Source organism: Hemibagrus wyckioides, linkage group LG02 (genome assembly GCF_019097595.1).
Source record: "Hemibagrus wyckioides isolate EC202008001 linkage group LG02, SWU_Hwy_1.0, whole genome shotgun sequence".
NCBI classification, from domain to species: Eukaryota; Metazoa; Chordata; class Actinopteri; order Siluriformes; family Bagridae; genus Hemibagrus; species Hemibagrus wyckioides.
This window is the reverse complement of record NC_080711.1, coordinates 14,825,991-14,845,857: the sequence shown is the minus strand read 5'-3', so window position 1 is coordinate 14,845,857 and position 19,867 is coordinate 14,825,991. Positions and strand designations below refer to the sequence as shown.

The 19,867-nt window shown below is 38.4% G+C and overlaps 1 protein-coding gene across 1 annotated transcript; it reads left to right on the top strand.

The window, feature by feature from the left end:
- The first annotated feature begins 483 nt into the window (after positions 1–483).
- LOC131361948 (baculoviral IAP repeat-containing protein 5-like) lies at positions 484–19,087 on the top strand. Its single transcript, XM_058403596.1, has 4 exons — positions 484–730; positions 1,034–1,143; positions 4,650–4,767; positions 17,907–19,087. The coding sequence occupies exons 1-4, from the start codon at positions 626–628 to the stop codon at positions 17,994–17,996; spliced, it is 423 nt and encodes a 140-aa protein (XP_058259579.1). The 5' UTR covers positions 484–625; the 3' UTR covers positions 17,997–19,087.
- The last annotated feature ends 780 nt before the right edge of the window (positions 19,088–19,867 follow it).

Below are 19,867 nucleotides of genomic sequence, written 5' to 3'. Positions count from 1 at the left end.
ATAAACGAGAGCGTGGGGTCATTTTTAGACCATTGGTTGTCAAAGGTCCACATTTTTGTTGCAGTGGTGGAAATCGCACATTACTACTACTAATGGTGATGTAATTATTATGTGTTTAGTTAGTAAAGCCTTACCTGTATTGAAAAGGTTTAATACAAACAAATATACCTGATGTGTTGTCTTGATTGAAATTTCAGTAATAAAAAGCTCTAAGGTCCCACCAATCAGCCATCATGTGTTGAATAATTACTAATAAAAGTACTTTTATATTAAGTCTAATAAATGATATATGGAAGAACATCATACATTTATTTTTTTATTAAAAAGACAGACTTTGGAAAAGCAGTTTGATTTATTAATCTTTTTAAAAACGTTTCATTTTCTTTTTGAAAACATATACAAGACTTTTACGCTTTGCTGGAGTTTAGCAGCGGCCTTACGTGATGACGTTTAAACCGGCGACATCTCGACCAATCTGAGGGGACGTCTCTACTGCACCCTAAATTCAAAAGTGATAGCTTGCTGACGTTAGCTGGTTGTTGTGCTAACTTGGTTTTTCATAAACATTGAGACGGAACTTCTAATTTGGCACCTTCTTTATTTTTTTATTACTTTTTTTTGAAATATGGAGGCCATGCAGGAAGATTTAAAAATGTACTTTTACGAGAACAGAATAGCTACTTATTCAGGGTGGCCGTTTGATGAGGACTGCGCGTGCACTTCGGAAAATGTAAGTAGCGTTATGTTTAGCGTTATTTTACATGGATAATGCTGTGACTAAATAGAATATGAGCCAGAATTTGCTTAACTGTGCTCAAATGTTAGGGCGAATATCGAAAATACATGTTAAATCATGTAAAAATATATATTAGTTATAATGCCCAGTGTCTAAATAAGTGTCCGAAATGTGCACGAGCTCGAAGTGCTATACTGAAATAGGGGTAAAGAAGGAAGATGAACAGTATTCTGGTTTAAATCTATATATGTAACTACGAAGAAACGATCCTTTCCTTTATGTATCTACACTTTCCAGATGGCCAAAGCTGGTTTTATCCACACACCCACTGAGAACAGTCCAGATGTGGCCCAGTGCTTTTTCTGCTATAAGGAGCTGGAGGGCTGGGAGCCTGAGGATGATCCTCTGTAAGTCACCTCAAGTCTTTCTGCACGTGCTTGTAGATTTTTGTTGTCACAATAGTCTGTATAGAACTCGATCGGTTCTAGGGCTGTGCTTCAATCCGGCACAACCTGATGAGCATCTGTTATATTCACAGGATTGGGATTCCTCGGGAGCATCACAACTCAGTATGAATCAATACACTTCCGATTTAGGAGCCACAGTGCAATAATCAGTTGAATTGCTGCACGTGATGATGCACCTCGGCTTGTGTTTATATAGAGCACAGTATATTTCTATTTATTATGAACAATTTGCAGAGGCGATGTTGGAACAGATGTCATTCAGCAACTAAATGTTTTGGGACACCCTTCAAATCATTAAATTCAAGGGTTGGGCTTGGCCCCTTAGTTCCAGTGAAAGCATTCCAGTGAAATGCTTCAGAATACATTTTGGACAATTTCATGCTCCCAACTTTGTGGGAACAGTTTGAGGATGGCTGCTTCCTGTTCCAACATGACTGCACACCAGTGCACAAAGCAGGGTCCATAAAGACATTTGTCCACATCGTCACATAGTGAGTGAAGATCGTGTGGTGGTAATAATGTCACCTGCCATTGCGAAAACCCTCTCCCTTGACTGAGTTTGCAGGTATTGCCAGGTAACGCTTTGTCAGGTTGGCTAGATTTGGATATACAGAGTCTTGAGCCTTCCACCAGGCAAGTAGATTGGTGGAATCAATTGAGATGCACTCCTTTTGTCATGTAGGTGTACACTTCATCCATCAACTGCTGCTGCAAATCAGGTTGGTACTTTTTAACAGTTTTGAAGAGTGGGCCAAGAGTGGAGGGGAAGGTGCTGCCTCTGACTCTGCTGTCGATGGACTGGGCTCTGATGAAGTTGATGGACTGGGCTCTGATGAAGTTGATGGACTGGGCTCTGATGAAGTTGATGGACTGGGCTCTGATGAAGTTGATGGACTGGGCTCTGATGAAGTTGATGGACTGGGCTCTGATGAAGTTGATGGACTGGGCTCTGATGAAGTTGATGGACTGGGCTCTGATGAAGTTGATGGACTGGGCTCTGATGAAGTTGATGGACTGGGCTCTGATGAAGTTGATGGACTGGGCTCTGTAGTCTCACCCTGCAGTAAGATGACAGAAAAGGCTAATTAGTGAGTTCAGTGAACATTGTAACAACATTAATATGTTGTCATGAAAGAAAATATAAAGATAGTAAATTATACATACTGTACCTGTTGTGCTGTGCTCGGAACTTCTGTGATGAGGATATCTTCATAGATTCTCTGTTGATAGGCTGGGTCAAGATGAGGAAGTGTCTTGAAATGTGGATCAAGTGCAGTGCACTTGTGAAGGAAGTCCTCAAGACCAGGGTCTGAAGAATACCTCATGTGCAGATTTTCACTGATGGCTTGTTTGATTTCCCTGGCAGTGGGAATATCAACATCATTTTGTTTCATTGATTGAAATGGTAAGATCATGGAAACTCAAGGTGTTGTTTCAGTGCTCAGCATTGTTGTGACCATCTTCAGAGGCTTCATAATCTCAATCTTCCTCTCTGCGATGCTCAGCTCATGGTCAGTCAGATTGGGCTCTTTCTGTTAGAGCTGAGTAAACAGCAGATTTTTGTTCAAGATACCGCTCAACCATCTCATAGCTGGAGTTCCAGCGTGTGGGCATGTCATGTATTAAACAATATATTGGCAAGTTAAGCATCTTCTGCTTTGTCTTCAATATATAGGTAGCCACTGAGCTGCAGTGGAAAAAGCCAACAGATTTTCTTATTTTTCCCAGCAGTCGAGATACGTGGCTGACTGCCATTCCTTTCTCCGATGCCAAGTTCAATGTATGGGCAAAGCATCCAATATGTGGACCCAGTCCTGCGTCACTGACAGCATTAACAATGTTTTTTTGCATTGTCAGTGGTCACTGCAACAGGCTTAAGTTTCCACTCTGCTACTGCCTCTTGGAGCTTCTCAGCTAGCTGAGTGCTTGTGTGCTGTTCATACACTGGCCTCATTTGTAACACTGGGCTTTTCATTTCCCCACTCAGAGTTGATGATGTGCGCTGTCACTGTGAGATAGCACGGGAGGTCCATCCATCTGTTGTTAATGGGACAGCGGGTGCAGTGGACAACTTGCGTTCAATCACTGCTCTCGTGCGTGTGTATAGAGAAGGGACCACGGACTGGCTTATGTGCGCAAGAGATAGGACAGTGTAACGTGGCTCGAGCAGATTTAATAAATACTTGAAGCCGGGATCCTCTACTACTGTATATGGGCGCATTGCAGATGAAATGTGTATGCCAATTGCCTCCGTAATAGCTTTGGTCCTGTCTGCTCTCACATCTAAAGGCTGCAGGGATTAGTTGTTGCACTACTGTAGTCTTTTTCTGCCTAACTCCGGTGACCGACACATCTGGATGATGTCATCTGATATGTGTTAGCATTTTGGTCGTATTTCCACTTACGTACCGTACAGCTGCCTTACCACCCCGACACACCATTATCTACGACTCGCTCTCCTTTTCTTCTTCACAGGAAACTCGAAACTTTCTCGCACTACAGATTTAAAATAAGCAGGTGGGTCTTCGAGCTCTTGTGTGTTGTGTGAACTTCTCACTCTTGTTTTGGATTGGTGTGTAGCAGATCTCTTCTTCTGTTTCTTTCCTGTTGTGATAGTTAGCGTTGCATTATCACACGTGCCCTCTTCTGGCCGCCTGTGACTGAGTGTATGGCAGGGCCTAGGGCCTGGGACCTGGCATTTGCTGGCCAGAACTACATGGAACTCCACTATCAAAATCATAAAGCAATAGAAATATGCTTTCATAGTTTGAGCCATTGCTCCATGTAGCTCATACAGAGCACTCTGTGTTGCTCTACAAAAAAAAGTTATTTAATTATTTTGCACTTTGAAAACAATAGGTCCTTGCCCATTTGGTCCTTTTTTGTTTCTTCATCACTATGAGAAGAACACTTTGGAAAGCCATACAGCCATTATAATGAAATCAAACCTTTGTGCAGCTGCGACTCTGCCCCAGTGTTACGAAAGCTTCTGGATGCAGGTCCAGTGAATATTTCTGATATTTCCTGATTAAATAAAATATTAGGTGGCTGTTGTTGAAACATAGCTAGTTAGAAATATAGTTAGATTGCTTACTCAGTCACATTAAGATAGACAGCATGCTAGAAAGTTCTACAAAGCGTGTGGTTCTGCTGTTAGTTGTATAATGAGTGAAAGTGTTTTCCAGCGGTTCTCTTTGTCTCAGCTTCGAATGACTCCTGAAGCTGAGTATCTTGTGATATTGATATGCATTTCATCTGATGGTTGAGTTCATGGGTCAGACAGTGTACACGTTGCTTAATGTCATTTTTAACACATGGGGAAACTGAAAACTGAAGCATGGCCTAAACATTACCACATAAAAGCAATTTTGTGTGCAGGTAAAACGTAACAGGACGCGAAAGCAAACCATCTGTCGAGTGGTCATTGATTTATTTTCTTCTTTCAGCAAGGAACACAAGTCTCACTCTCCTACATGCAATTTCATCCTGCTGAAACGTACCGTGGAGGAGCTGACCGTAGAGGAGATACTGAAGCTACAGAAAGAGAGGCAGAAGTTCTACATTGTGAGTATTGTTTGGTTTTGTATGGCACTTGGTTTATGTTTCACATTAGAACATTTTTGTTGTAACTGTATTGTGTGTGTGTGTGTGTGTGTGTGTGTGTGGTATTTATGTTTCTAATTCAAACTCTGCGCAGCATTATTCATAAAGAGAAGGCTCTGTTGACAGAACAGTGATTGTTCCTTTCAGTGATCAGGGAATTGAGATTCCTGGACCGAATTGCATGAGCTTTAATCAAGAAGGGTTTATGCTATGGATTATTATAATAACAGGACGTCAAACTCAGTACTGTACAAAATGCTTTTCCTTCTTCAACATTGTGAACATTTTACACATTAAAATGCAGTTATTTTTTTGTGATTGTTGTGGCCAAAAATACTTTATTTTGCTGCAAATTTGCGATCAACGTCTTTTAAAATTACTTGAATTGATCAAAATAAGCATGGGATTCTTCTTTTAAATTACTGCCTGTGAATACACATGTAATTGCTGTCTGTGATAGCTCGTGCTCATGTTTGGCGTATATGAATGGATTAGGACGTTTGCTAAATTCATGTTGTGATGACGTTACACTAAGTGTCTTGGCCCAAATCTGCAAAATCGGTGTAATTTTTAAAAAAAATGACACAGAAACTCCTACAACTTTCTTGTACGTTGCTTGATTTTTATGGTAATTTCTGTGATCGCAGAATCCTTTTGAGGGACTGAGATGTATTTTTGACTACGTTCGCACTGCAGGCAAGCATAGCAAGCAAATAACTTTCCTCATTTGTGACACATCTGCCTTTTGCAACAGTGTTCTTGAAGCTGAAATCTTCTGTTCTGGTTTGGGCTCCTGTCATGTGTGTTGATGAAATCCCAAAATTCCAGACGGAATACTGATGAGCGTTTCAGGCAAAATTATTATTCAAATTTCCAATCTGTTCTGCTTAATGCGGCACTGTGTGCTGGGAGATGAATGCGCAGAGCAAGCATAATTTCTCGTATTTGGTTTCTTTTCGCTAGTTTCTATTAATTCCTCCGCGTGTTTGTGAGGGAGTAGTGCACAAGCAGTCACACTGGCATATACTTTCATGTTTGGGTGTAATGTGAGCATATTCAGTAGGGGGCAGAAAATAAACAACTAAATGAATCTTGCAGATTCAATGCAGATGTTGAAGTGGACCAAATCCAAATGAACACAGGGAACGGTTTGGACAAGTTGAGATGCTAATAAAATAGAATACAGAATCCCCCGTTTATCACAGGGGTTACGTTCCAAAACCCACCCGTGATAAACGAAAATCCGCGATACACGGATGCCACCCCCAAATGCTTTTTTTAAATTGTTTAAGCCGTAAAATGACCCTCCCACACTCTTTAAACACACACACAAAACATTTGCAAGCATTTAGCGAGATGAATTTTGGGTAAATTCATAGAAATATCACATTTATAGTGAGTACTGTATGTATGTATATTCCCTGCCAGAAGACTTAGAAGGTGCAGAGCGTTTGGGCGACAAAATAGGGCTTGCAGAAAAACCGTAAAAATACAGCGTACACAGAACAAAACAAAACACCCGGGACAGTGACATGCGAAAAACTGGGATGCTGAAGAATTCTGCTTCCCTTTCCCCAACTGCACACATTGCCAGTACCCAGTCACAACAGTAATTAAATGGGGCATTCCGATTGGCTAGACTCGTTCCTCCAGCCGTGCTGTATTTTGATTTTCAGCATCTCCGCACCGCGCTCACTTGAGTAAATACGCTAAACAGTATTTTATATATTAACATTTTACTTCATTTTAATGAATGTTTATATTTTGTAATTAATAATTGTATTTTTATTAATAAATTACCTTATTTCAACATAAAAACAATTCACTAAAAGGTTTGTGGATACTGCGATATACCGGGAAAATCCGCACATACTGCGATGTTCCAAATGAAAATCCGCAATATATGTACCGCGATATAGCGGGGGATTACTGTATTATGATATTGAATATTGTATTGAAATTTATAGTTTATTTTATCTTTTATAAACACACACAGCTCTGGAATAAAATAACTGCACAATCTCCAGATTTATTTATTTATATATATATATATATATATATATATATATATATATATATATATATATATATATATATATATATATATAATGTGATATAGTGATGTGCAACAAGGCGGCAGATCAGATAGATAGTCAGTGCACGTCTTTGGATTTGGAGCGGCAATTTTCAAGCAAAAGAGATAAAATGAGCGCCAGTGAGGAAAGTCCTTGTGGCGACGGTGGGAGTGATAATGCAACAATATTGGTACCATGAAAAGGAGCACATTGCATTGGAACTTTTTCAGTTTTAAATCCGACGATGATGCACAAGGAGTCATAATCTGTAAGCAAAGCTTTGGCATCGTGGCAGCACCGCAAGGTAACACTACCAATCTCTACAACCACCTCAGACGTCACCACAAAATACATTACGAGTTAGCCATGAAGTTGTCCTTCATGGCTAACTCGTAATGTATTTTGTGGTGACGTCTGAGGAGCCACGCCAAAAAATACCATTACTCAGACATTACACGGTGCTTCCCCATACCCCTCAAGTTCCCAGCGGCACAAAGACATAACTAATGCCATCGCTAAAGACATGGCTCCAATAAACACTCAAAATATTGATCGGTTAGTGTTCTTGGCCAAGAACCTTTAAGTTCTTTAAGTTTGGCCAGTTGGAGTGTACTAAAAGCACAGGGGCTAATTATTTTAATCATTATTGTTAACATTCTATTGTTTATGTTCAACTGTTGTTTAAGTTACTCACCTACCAAGGGTAGTCTAAAATAAGGAAAAGAAACTATTTTTTGTTACTTTTAAGTCCAGCACTTTATTATAACTGAAAGTCCTGTGTAGGACTTTTTTTTACATAAGTGCAATAAATGTTTTGCTTGATAAAATCAAAATCGTGTGAGAGAATCGTGATTTTATTTCCCATGGAGAAAAATCGTGATTCACATTTTAGCAAGAATCGTGCAGCCCTAATACATACATATACATATATATATATATATGTATGTATGTGTGTGTGTGTGTGTGTGTGTGTGTGTGTGTGTATATATGTGTAATATGTATTAGGGCTGTGTATATGAATATACATGAAATTTGGAGAGTGTGTGTGAGAGACAATTAGATTTTCTTTTTTAAACTAACAATGCTATTTGTAATTTTATATGTATTTATATTAATGACCACTAAATAAATAGACTATTTACATAATTTATTAATGTTTAAATGATATTAAATTATTAATATGTAATATTTAATTAATTTTTTTGAAAAGCTCATTTAAATGTCCAGGCTTTTCTTGAGAAAATAGTTTATTCCTTCAACAGTGCTGCTCTAAACATGATCAGTTCACTGTCTCCGGTTTGGAATGAGCTAATCTGTATGTAAATAGAGAAAAATATTAATCCAAAATGTTAACCGGCCCTGTGGAGATATAATTGTACATTGCGGCTCTTTTTGCATTTATCTTAAAAAAATGAGCTTGTCTTCAGGTTGAAGTAAGCTAAACAGTTTCTAAATAAATAATTAGAAATAAACAGTTAAATATTTATAGGCTTTTTCGAGGCAAAATACACAACACACACAATTATTCTCTCTTTCTACAAATATATTGGATAGCAAGACAAAACCATTAGTAGGTTCACATGTTCTGGACTAATGATGCCTCTCTCCTTGGAAGTTTTAATTTCTGCTGCAGAGAAGAGGCACTCAGCCGGTGTGTTCAGGTGCCAGGGAAACGGAAGACTGACATTTGCACACAGGGCCATGGTGCGATATCTGTCCTCATTAGACTTCCACCAGTGGAGATGATTTTCTTCCTTGGCAAGCACCTCCAAACATTGTCAGGACTTTATTCCTAGCTTGGCCATAGAGATTATCCACAGCTTTGTGCCCTATTTTCTTCTTCACTGCGAATTCCTGAATCAAGGATTAACAGGGTTAATGGTTAAGGTGGCACTGGTTTGGGCACAGAAACGGCCATGCACCTGCTAATCCACTTCCATTTTCACTTCAAGTGCCTATGTTTGGACTACGTTTGCATGCGAAGGAGTGTCCAAATCTTCGGTCTCCTGAGCCTCGGCTCCAGGGCAGAGAAAGGCTCAATCCAGGAGAGTAGTGTCCTCCTTCCACTGCTGTTGACGTGCTCTGTAACAGACACTTGTGAAGCCTGCACAGAGGTTGATTCAAAGCTGCACTCTGTGAGGACTTGACAAACCCCTTCACAAGTAGAGAGACTGATGCACTTCTCACTATTCATTAATGCAGTGGCAACTTCAGGGGCTGTGGAAAGCTCTTCTCAAAGGCTCCAATGATCAGCTTTTAAATCAAGACCCCTTCCCCCTCTCATGGTGATGGATGAGTCAGATAGCATCGCAGTTACAGGCAACTTGTTTCAATCAGCCTGCTAATAATGCAGAATGTGCCGATCCATCTTGCGGCTATATCTTAAGCAAGCCTGTGCAGAGATTTGTTGCTGTTTGTCTCTCAGCTTGCTCTTTCAATACTAGGGTGCCTCGATGCATTGTTCATCATTCCAGTTACAAGTCATGGCAAGTGCAGTGGGTATTTGATCATGCTTCTTCTAAACAGTGCCGCAATGCTGGATCCATTATCGTGCACAATGGTGCTAATTTACCGGGAGTCATTTTAAAATTGGCTGCTACTTCCTCTAAACGTTTTTGCAAAGCCGGATGCCGTGTGTATTTCCTCTAGGTGCATTGTAGTCAGGCAGAGTGGCTTCATGTTCCAGTCATGTCTATAATGCCAATGTGCACTTCTTTTTTTTTTAGCTACACTTAATCCATAAATCAGTAATCACTGCAATTCACTCCATGAGCTTTTGTATAAAATGTTGTATAAAGGTGACTATTACAGTTATTTCAGGTCAGAAAATGCTATTACAATATATTGAAATAAACATCCTTAAACAGCAGTAGGTTCAAATTCACTGGATTGGTAGAGGTTCCAAGATGCTTATATTTACTATAACCACATTGGGATATGTATTTACTTCCTACTGTCGTTAGTAACATTATCAGTAGACATGGCCTAACAAACATGACAAAGTATACTGTGCAAAGTATAACCAGTAAAACCCAACCACCTGCCCACCCTGTGCCTACCCTCAGCAGTCTCATTTGCAAGCACCGTCATACTCGTAATCATGTCAGTGCTGAATATTAGTACAGCTGTGATCAGCTCAACTCAGCCTTCGGATTCTGTGCCCACAGCCAAATCACAACCATGCTGTTATTTGGTATAATCCTGATCGATTTTGCTACTATATTAACTAGATTGAGTGGGTTAAAGTAATAGTGTTTCAGCTGCTCTCATTCATTATAGAAAAACATTTCTGCAGTTAATAAAGAGGCACTAAACTTGATGCGCATGTTGTGGGTCCCTTGTTATAAATGAAAGCTATATGAGTATGATAAACTCTGGGAGAAAAAGTAAGGTTCTGATTCTGACATGCTGTACAAATGCACCTCATGTCTGATCTGTTCACTTTATTTTATTTTAATCTTGGACTCAGATGCATGGACGCAGCTGTCCATTTCAGTGGGCTTTGTTTTGAATGGGGAGAGATGCTTGATCAGCTGATTTGGTTACTCACGGGCCGTTTTTGCTTATGATGACGCAGGGCAGAAATGTTTTCAGCCTTCAGTACCATCTCTCTCTCTCTCTCTCTCTCTCTCTCTCTGAACTTTACAAATAACAGTTTTTTAGTCCATACAACCAAACTCACTTTACAGATTATTTGATTCCTGCTTCCACTCTGCATGTGTGGAGTTGGCACCTGGAGTTCTACCTGTGTTTCAGCGGTTTCCCCTGGGACACATATTTTCCTCCTCCACTCCAAAGACATGCGTTGGAGGCACAGCAATGTTACCCATTCCAGGTGTTTCCCCCACCTTCTGCCCCACAGGCCACTGGGATAGGCTCCAAGTTCCCTGTGACTCTGTGTATGATGAGTGCGCAAACTTGACTAATAAATTAGCAGTCAACTATCGTCGAAGTATCCTGCAGGTTATCCTATGTTACTTAAATAAAGTATTTATGATGACGTGATGAATAATGTAACTCAAGTATTCATGTTTCATTTATTTGTCTATTTGACTGTGATTCTCTAACCATTCTGTTAAGTATATTTCATCCAGTGCTTCAACATGTCTCATCAGGTGCTCTTGCATCACAGTGATGCTGCCATGGTTTTTTTCTTCGCAACCTCTTAAGTGTCACTTAAAAACTTGCAATTTTGCAAGGCCAAACCCAGCAGAGGTGGCTACACATGCTTCATAATGGACATCCAGCTAATCAATAATAAAATACTATTATCCATTAATAACTATCATATAATAATACTAGGGCTGTCAATTGATTAAAATATTTAATCGCGAATAATCGCATGATTGTCATGAGTTAACTCGAGATTAATCACAACTTAATCGCACATTTTTATCCATTCTAAATGTACCTTAAATTAATACTTTTTTAGTTTTTAATACTCTAATCAACATGGGCATGGACAAATATTGAAATGTATGTTGTTTATTAGTGAAACCATATTCAACATGGAGCATGAAGACTAGACATGTTTCATAGGTCATAGATATTTTTCTTGTTCATGTCTATTAAACATATGAAAAAAAGAACATAGAAAACAATTACTTCTTTCTTTGCACTGAGCGATTTACTTACACAAGCCTGTTAACCTTTTCAGATCACTTCTTCTAAACATGCAAAGTGTACATTTATTACTGAAACCACCTTAAATATAAAGCATAAAGAACATAGACATGTTTTTCAAATAACTTGTTCATGACTATTAAACACATGAAGAAAAGAACATAACACAGGTTCACATTACATCTCCGCTGAAAAGAATCTAGTGTTGTCTGCCTTTGGCGAGGGACAGGAGAGCTCTCTGTATCAGCTGTATGCTTCGCCATCAAGTGATATTTTAATCTCGACGTGCTGTGGTGATAACTTAATTCACATCCACAATAAATGTGGACTTTTGTCTTGTCGACAGAACCATCAGACATCGTTTTATATGTAAAGAAGACGTTTTTCTTTCTCAATTTCGCCTTGCTGCTGCATCTCCCATTTCCCAAACTACGGGCAAGGCCGAGGGTCAAACAGAAAATGCGCGCTGCGTTAATCACGCATTAATAAAATTAGTGCCGTTAAAATGAATTTGCGTTAACGCTTTAATAACGTGTTAATTTTGACAGCCCTAAATAATACACAAAATCATTTTGATCTAATTAGTTGTTTCAGCCCTAGTGATCTCACCCTCTGCCCATGCTGATCAGCAGAAGTCTCTTCTGTCTGTCTCTCTCACTGTTTCTCCAATATTTTGCTGCACATCAGTGCTTTCCAAATGGTTTGTGCTCATTATAGTTCTGCGCCAGAGCAGTGCCATGATTGTTGTAAGACTAAAGAATAATTTTGGCACGATTGCTTTGAAACACTTGAGAAATCCCTATGGAAGAAAGATCACAATGTGTAGTCTGTGTATTTTGGGTACACAGTATGACATTGCTCCCTCCCTCAATCAGTGTTGGCCTGCAGGCTGGATGTGATACACAGCACCCTACAAACACATGACACACTTCTGGTCACTTTATAATTGACATGCAGCAGCCATCTTGCACACGCATACGTGGTGATGGTTTCCATTAAATTTTAGAATGCTGCCGTGGGGATTTGTGCTCATTCTGCTATAAGAGTATTAGTGAGGCTGTGATGTTTAGTGGGAGGTCTGGGGTGCAGTTGATGGTCCATTTCATTCCAAAAGGTTGCAGTGGAGTTGAGGTCAGTGCTTTGTGCCGACCACATGAAGTCTTGCGTATCAAACCATATCTGTATGGAGCTTGCTCGGGCACGTTGTCAGGATGGAGGTTTGGGGCGTACATTTCAACAAATAAGTCAAGTAAATGGTTTTAGTCTCATTACCATCTTTGAGGTCAGCTTCAGAATGATTTAATTTGGAAATATGTTTGAGGCTGGTGGGGAGCAGTGGCAGAGAGAGGAATGATATATTATTTCTATAAAAATATACACAAAATAAAGGATTTTGAACAGTTACAGAACATGCTGCAGTACATGTACACTTTAGTACAGTAAATAAAGTGGAAAAGTGGTGTTCTCATTGGAGATGAGATTAAAGATTTCTGTTGGTAATGCAGACTGCATGAAAAGTTTTGAAAACATGCTTATTAGCCTCATAAATATTGGCTTTAAATTAATTTTCAGATCTGATTAATGCAGTTCTGTTTTGTGGTTTAGCATTGTTTAACTGAAATTCATATGTATTACACAGACAAAAACAAGCTGACAATTGCTTCTCATTTCCCATACGTAATCTAATGTTTTATACATTCAGTTGCAGTGCTCTACCAGCTATAACTCGTCTTGTTTCATGTGCACAGGTCAGTTCATGTCCACCACATTAAAATGATCATATGAACAACTGATTATTATTTAAAAAAAATCTGATTTGGCCAATTAATTCGAGTTAAGCTCTTAGGCTTCCACTCTGAATGTAATCTAATAGACAAGCTATTTCCAGACACACTTTATTAAATTGATTCATAACATTGACTGAAGCTGTTTAACTGAAGCTTCATTATTTAATGGCCTGAAATGGAGAACTGTACAAAAGTGCAAACTGAGAGCTTTTAGTCCTTAATGAAGCTTGCATCTACACAACATTTGGCTTTTAATAGCATCAACATAGCAAAGGCCTCATGTCGTACTTTTATATGTTGTCTGTCGTTTTGCAAATCCCGAATTTGCAGAGTGTGACTACATTTCAGCACCATTTAAACATCTATTAAACACTTGTTGTAGGGTCGTGAAATATGACTATCCAGTACCAAAATTATGATAAATTACATTACAATATTATGGATATCGTCAGTGTTTTTAAAAATAGTTATTATCATTATCATTATTATTATTATTATTATTATTATTATTATTATTATTATTATTATTACAAACTGGGGAACTGGCTAGTTTAATTGTTTTGGGTTTTTTTTTTTTTTTTAGATTATTTATTTATTTATTTATTTATTTCTATTGATTTTCTGCCCAGTTTTTGATGAATGTATTAAATATAACAATGTTTGTTGTGGAATTTTATTTTACAATAATAATAAACTCTTAGTAATTCGTATTACTAAGGCTACCTTTTTTTAAACAGTACAATCAATAATCAATACAAGTACTGCATTATAAGTAGCTCTGCATTTCAGTGATCAGCAGACTTGTATATACAGTATCATGACCCTCAGGGAAATTGCAGTATTACAGTAGAAAGAAAACAGCACAGTCCACCCACTTTATTAGGAACACTACTGATATTGAGTCAGGTTTCTCTTTTTCTCTCAGTTCTTCATAAGATGTTGGACTCATTATCGAGCTGTTCGGCTCCATGTTGAAATGACTGCTTTACACAATTCCTACAGATTTTTCATGCTGGGTAGGGGAACTGGGAAGGCCATTTATAAACCCTGAACTTATTTGACCTGTTCATGAAGCCAGTTTGTGAAGCTTTGTGTCATGGTGCATTATCATGCTGAATGGAGCCAATAGAAGATGGTAAATCGTGGCCTTGAAGGGATGTACATGATCAGTAAAAATACTCAAATAGATTGTCATTCAGTCGATTGTATTAGTTTAGGAGATTGGTATTAATGGGCAGAAAACATGCAAAGAAAACATTCTTCACACCATTATACCACTTCTACCAGACTGGATTGCTTTGGGTCCATGTATTCATGCTATTGGTGCCAAATTCTGACCCTACCATCTGTAAACCTCAACAGAAATCATTAGAGATTCATCAGACCAGGCTGCATTTTTCCAGTCTAGAGCATGATAGTTTGTTTTTTTTTTGTCTTTCTTAGTTTGAGCCAAGCGCAGCATCAGCTTTCTGTTCTTGGTTGACAAACTTGGAACACAACATGATCTTCTGCTGTTTTAGCCCATCCACCTCATGGTTCGATGTGATGTGCATTCTGGGATGCTTTTCTGCTCACTACAATTGTACAGAGTGATTATCGGAGTTACAGTACCGTCGTCTTTCTGTCAACTAGCCGCTTACATCCACAGAACTGCTGGATGGTTTTTCTTTTTTTCTAGCGACTGGTGAGTGTAAAAACCCCAGCAGTTAGAGAAATACTCAAACCAGTAGATCTGGCACCAACAACCCTAACGCAGTCAAAATTGCAGAGATCACAGTTTATCCCCATTTTGATGGTGGATGTGAACATTTTTCAATGCTGCTGGCATTGATTTTATGTATTGCACTGCTGCCACATGATTGGCTGACTTAGATAAGTGCAGGAATGTACGTCTTAATCTTTCCAAGATCAAATAAGAGGCTCAGCTTAGTAAGAAATTATGAGAACAATGAGAAGTAAAATGAATCAAATAATATGGTTCCAAAGTAAAGATAAATCATGGTTACAATTAGTAGTTGCAAAAAAATGATGCCTGGCAGTAAAGCAGCACATTACAAAGCCTCAATATGCCAGAGGATTATGAATATTGTTAAAAGGAATTTGTTAAACGAAACTGAAAAAAGTGAAGCTCAACTTTTTATTCCTATTTAATTTAGGACTCTAGTGCTTATGGTTCAAATGGTCAATGATTTGAAAGTAAACAGTTTAGATTCATCCTATTAACTAGAACTAAGCAAATTAAGCTATACTAGTATCTCCCTTGTCTGGAGATTGGCTAGTACACTTGAGGCTATTTTTTTAGGTGGGAGTAGAAGGTACACATTGATCACATCAGCTTTCAGTGGTTGGGAAATAAAAAACATTCCTTTTAACCAGGGACATGCTCTACTTGTTGAAGATGATGTCTTTTGGCAGGCAACAGGGTAAACAGTGGTAAGAGAATGTATTTAAAAAAATATATTTGGTTAAGGTTTACTTATGGAATGTGTCGGTGCTTTAAGTTTTCCACTACAAGACAATCTTTAATAAGGATCCATTATCACCCTGTTGTTTTCCTACTTATTTTTAAGCTATTTCTTCTTTCTCTAGACCTAGTACCTGTGAATAGTACTTTTTTTAAATCATGTCATGTCAAGTGCAGTACATACCTTTTGTTGTTGTTGTTGAAATGTATTGTAGCAATATTATTATACACTAAGATTATGATTACACACTGATCCGTGCAAAATACTGCGAACAAATCTATGCCAGAGAGCTGCCCTGAGAGAAGACATGCTCAGATAAACCATTATGCCATTGCCTAAAAAGATAATGCCAATCTCCAGCCTAGCTGTTGACCCATTGCTCTCACATCTGTTATGATAAAGTGCCTGAGACTGCAAATCATGCGATTCATACACAGCAATATCTCGATTCTTGACCCATTTTGGTTCGTCTCTCTTCACAACCATTTGGTAGATAAAACCTCCATGCAAGCCTGACAAATTTGGACAAGAAAAGCACACGTCATGATGCTTCTTGGCTACAGTTCAGCATTTAACACCTTTATTAAAACCTGGTGTTAGAACTATATATCCTGGGCCTGTAGAGCTCCATCAACAACTAGTTATTGGACTTTCTGTCTTACAGACCCGGCAGTAAGGACTGGCAACAGGAAATTATCCACACTGACAGTTACAAGAACTGTACCAGAAAGCCACAGAGCTGCTGCATCAACTCGCTGGTGTACAGTCTGTTCACCCAGCACTGTGTAACAAGATTCATCAGCAGCAATATCATAGAGTTCACGGACGATACCATAGCGATCAGATGCATTAAATAATAATGATGAGTCTGCATACAGGAAGGAAGTTCTCCACTATAACAACCACCACCAACACCACCTTACTCTGAATGACCTATTGTTGGACGTCTGGAAGATCTGTGCCTGTTTTGATGGCAGACTGTGTTTCCTGCTTTAAGGAAATATTTTGCTACTGCCTCTTTAATTTTTTTTTGGCATGATTAATATCTAAAAGTACTAAAAGTGCACAGAATTTTTTTTTGTAGGATTTCTCGATCTAATCTGCTCAGCTCAATCATAAATTGTTTCAATTAAATGCAAATGAATAAACGTCCTCAAAATGGCATTGAAGCATCTGTTCTTTTTGAGGACAATTAAGAACTTTTAGGACACAGTGAAGCCATTAACAACTTTTACCAGTGCATAAGACTGCAGACAGCAAGAACTGCATAACAAAACTAATGGCTCCGATCTTGCACAACTCCAACATCTTTACTGCAAACGTTGCCATAGTATCACTGACTCGAGGATAGCTTCTGCCCTCAGACCTTAAGCATTCTCGACATCGGACGTTAAACTGACTCTCAGTCCAGCTTTTTCCATTTCCTGCCTCTCATGACTGAATCTCTTGTGTAACTGCAAATAGAATCTCATCTTGCATATAGCATCGTCTTTCTATCAATACTTGTACGTCTCACACTATTTCACCTTATACAAAGTACTAGGACCATACGTTTCTTTCATAAATCTTTTATAAACTTCAGTGACTCTACATTTCTGTTAAATTAAATAACATGTTTTAATCCAGCCATCAATTTATTATTAGACTTAGATTACTGCGGCTCAACCAGCATACAAGTCCCATTGTATCAGTTGTTACTATAGCAACAATAGCATATTGGCTCATTTGCAACCACCACAATTGGCTCTAGGAAATTAATCAACGCATTCCAAGAATTCAGATTCAAGTTTTTGACATCACTGAGGTATATGTGTGCTCCAAGACAAAACATACATGATGGCCAAAGCAGTGATGGCTTGTCAGAGTGTAATTTCCCTGAGCTCACATTTCTCTCTCCTTCCAGCAATTCCATCCAGTTTCAGAGTGTTTTAGGGTCCCCCTTTGAACTATTTTTTTCCTTCATGTCTTTGTCTATAAATATTTTGTGGCCTTGTTTTCAAGAAACTACCTGCCTTCTGTTAGCTGGCTTTAACTACATTTTATAGCATTATGTTTCTAATGTTATGCACATTTGTATAGTGATGTTCCATTCTTCTGTTCATTCTCTCCTCTCTCTCTCTCTCTCTCTCTCTCTCGTGTCTCTTTTTCAGAAAAAGTCCTGCAAACAAGCCATTGAGAAGTTTGAGGAAGCAGCAAAGTCGAAAAGAGGAGACATCATCAAACTAGCCATGGAAGGCTAAATCAATTTTCTGTCTTTTCTATTGATCTATTTTCCCTGACTATTTTTCATATTGTACAACTGAGGTCTCAAGTAAATCAGAAATGTGTTTAGCACATTTTATTTCTCGCCCGTCAACCATGACCTGACCGCACTTTCCAAATACAAATGTGCCCGATAGTACGTTACACCCACATTAACGCTGAGGTTTCCGTGCAAGCCTCCGGAAATGGAAATGCAAAGACTTGCGATTTCATTTGAATTTTGGCAGGCTCCATAGCTACACCGTGCAGGTAAAATACCATACTAGGTCACTGCTATTGCTATTTTGATATGATAAGGTCAATAGTTAGGTAAGACATGGAAAATGGAATTAAAATTTGTCCAACATTGTATGTTCATGTAGCTGAAGATGCAAATGATAATACAGGATTTTCATTTGAATTTTGACAAAGTTTAAGCACAGTCCACAAATACATAATGCCATTGAAAAATCGTATTTATTCTGGGAAATATTTCCAGGTTTTCCCTCATAAACTTGCTCTTTGGTTGTCAGTCACAGTCACAATCTCTTTAATGCAGTTTTATATCAACTCCCCATGATCAGAGGTGGATTCATGCTGTAACCTGGCTGATCTCCATCTCTGTGTGATGTTGCATGAATAAAATGGCTAGCTGCTGTATTGGAGCTGATCAACCCATTGAAATCCATTAAGTTTTAATGTGTTGTCTTTTAATAGTCTATGTAACTCCATTTTCCATGTTTTTCCAGGTCTGTAATGAATACAGCCATTATGCCATTATGACTTGTTCTATTGTTTTGTTGGACAAATTCCAAGCTTTTTTTGTGTGTCTTTTTGAAAAAAAAAAAAAAATTTATTGTCTTTCAAAACCTTCACAATTGTCACTTGATAGCACCTCAGTACATTTGCACTACTTATCTGTTCATTTTCTGCAGTATTGTTGGGCTGTTTTTATGTGTGATCGTCTCTTACTTTGTGCTTTGCGGCAGTAAATATGTGTTTTTGTTTGTTTTTTTTGTTCTTTTGTACTTTTCCTTGAATTCTTGTCCATCTACAGCCAGTGCTTATGAAATAAAGACTCATCTTTGTGTATCTTCTACAACTTGTCATGAATTGTCTGTGATGGAAGGAACACGGTTTCATAATCGGTCATCTCATGAATATAAATGATGAAAACCTCGCATAACTCCATTATTAAACATTTGATAACATTGACAGAAAAGACTTTGCGTTAAAACTAATGAATTCATGAAAACATGGTGATGCTCATAAGTTGCTCAAAAGCTCCAGGGTAAACCATTGCGCTATATAGTGTACAATTATAGAAGGAAAATGATTTCTAATGATTTGTCACCCGTATGATGATGATGATGGGTTCCCTGTTGAATCTGTTTCCTCTCCAGGTTGTATCATCTCGGGGATATTCTTCTTGACACCGTTTCTTCTGGCTTATTCATTAGAGAGATATGTAATATAAACTGTAAAAATTTATATTCCAAATTTCTATATTCCTGTAAATCTGATCTGCGACACTGTTCACTGTTAAAAATAAAATTCAGTTCCACTGAGAAGTTAATAAGTATAAGGATCTTTGACTAATAATGATGGGTTGTGACTTTATATACAGGATATACATGTTCATACATACTGTATATACAGTTCTCGAGCAGCTCAGGTGTAGAGGAGCTGAAAGCGGTTAATGATATATAAGGAGCTGTGAACGCGCTTTGGGGCGCTTACAGTAGAGCTGCAGACGAGCAGAGCGGATCTCCACACACCTGATCCTCCGATGAAACCCAGTGGATCAGATGAAAGCTATCAAAGATCCTGCGCTTTAATTGATGCGTTTAATCAGCGCGTGTGCCTGAGA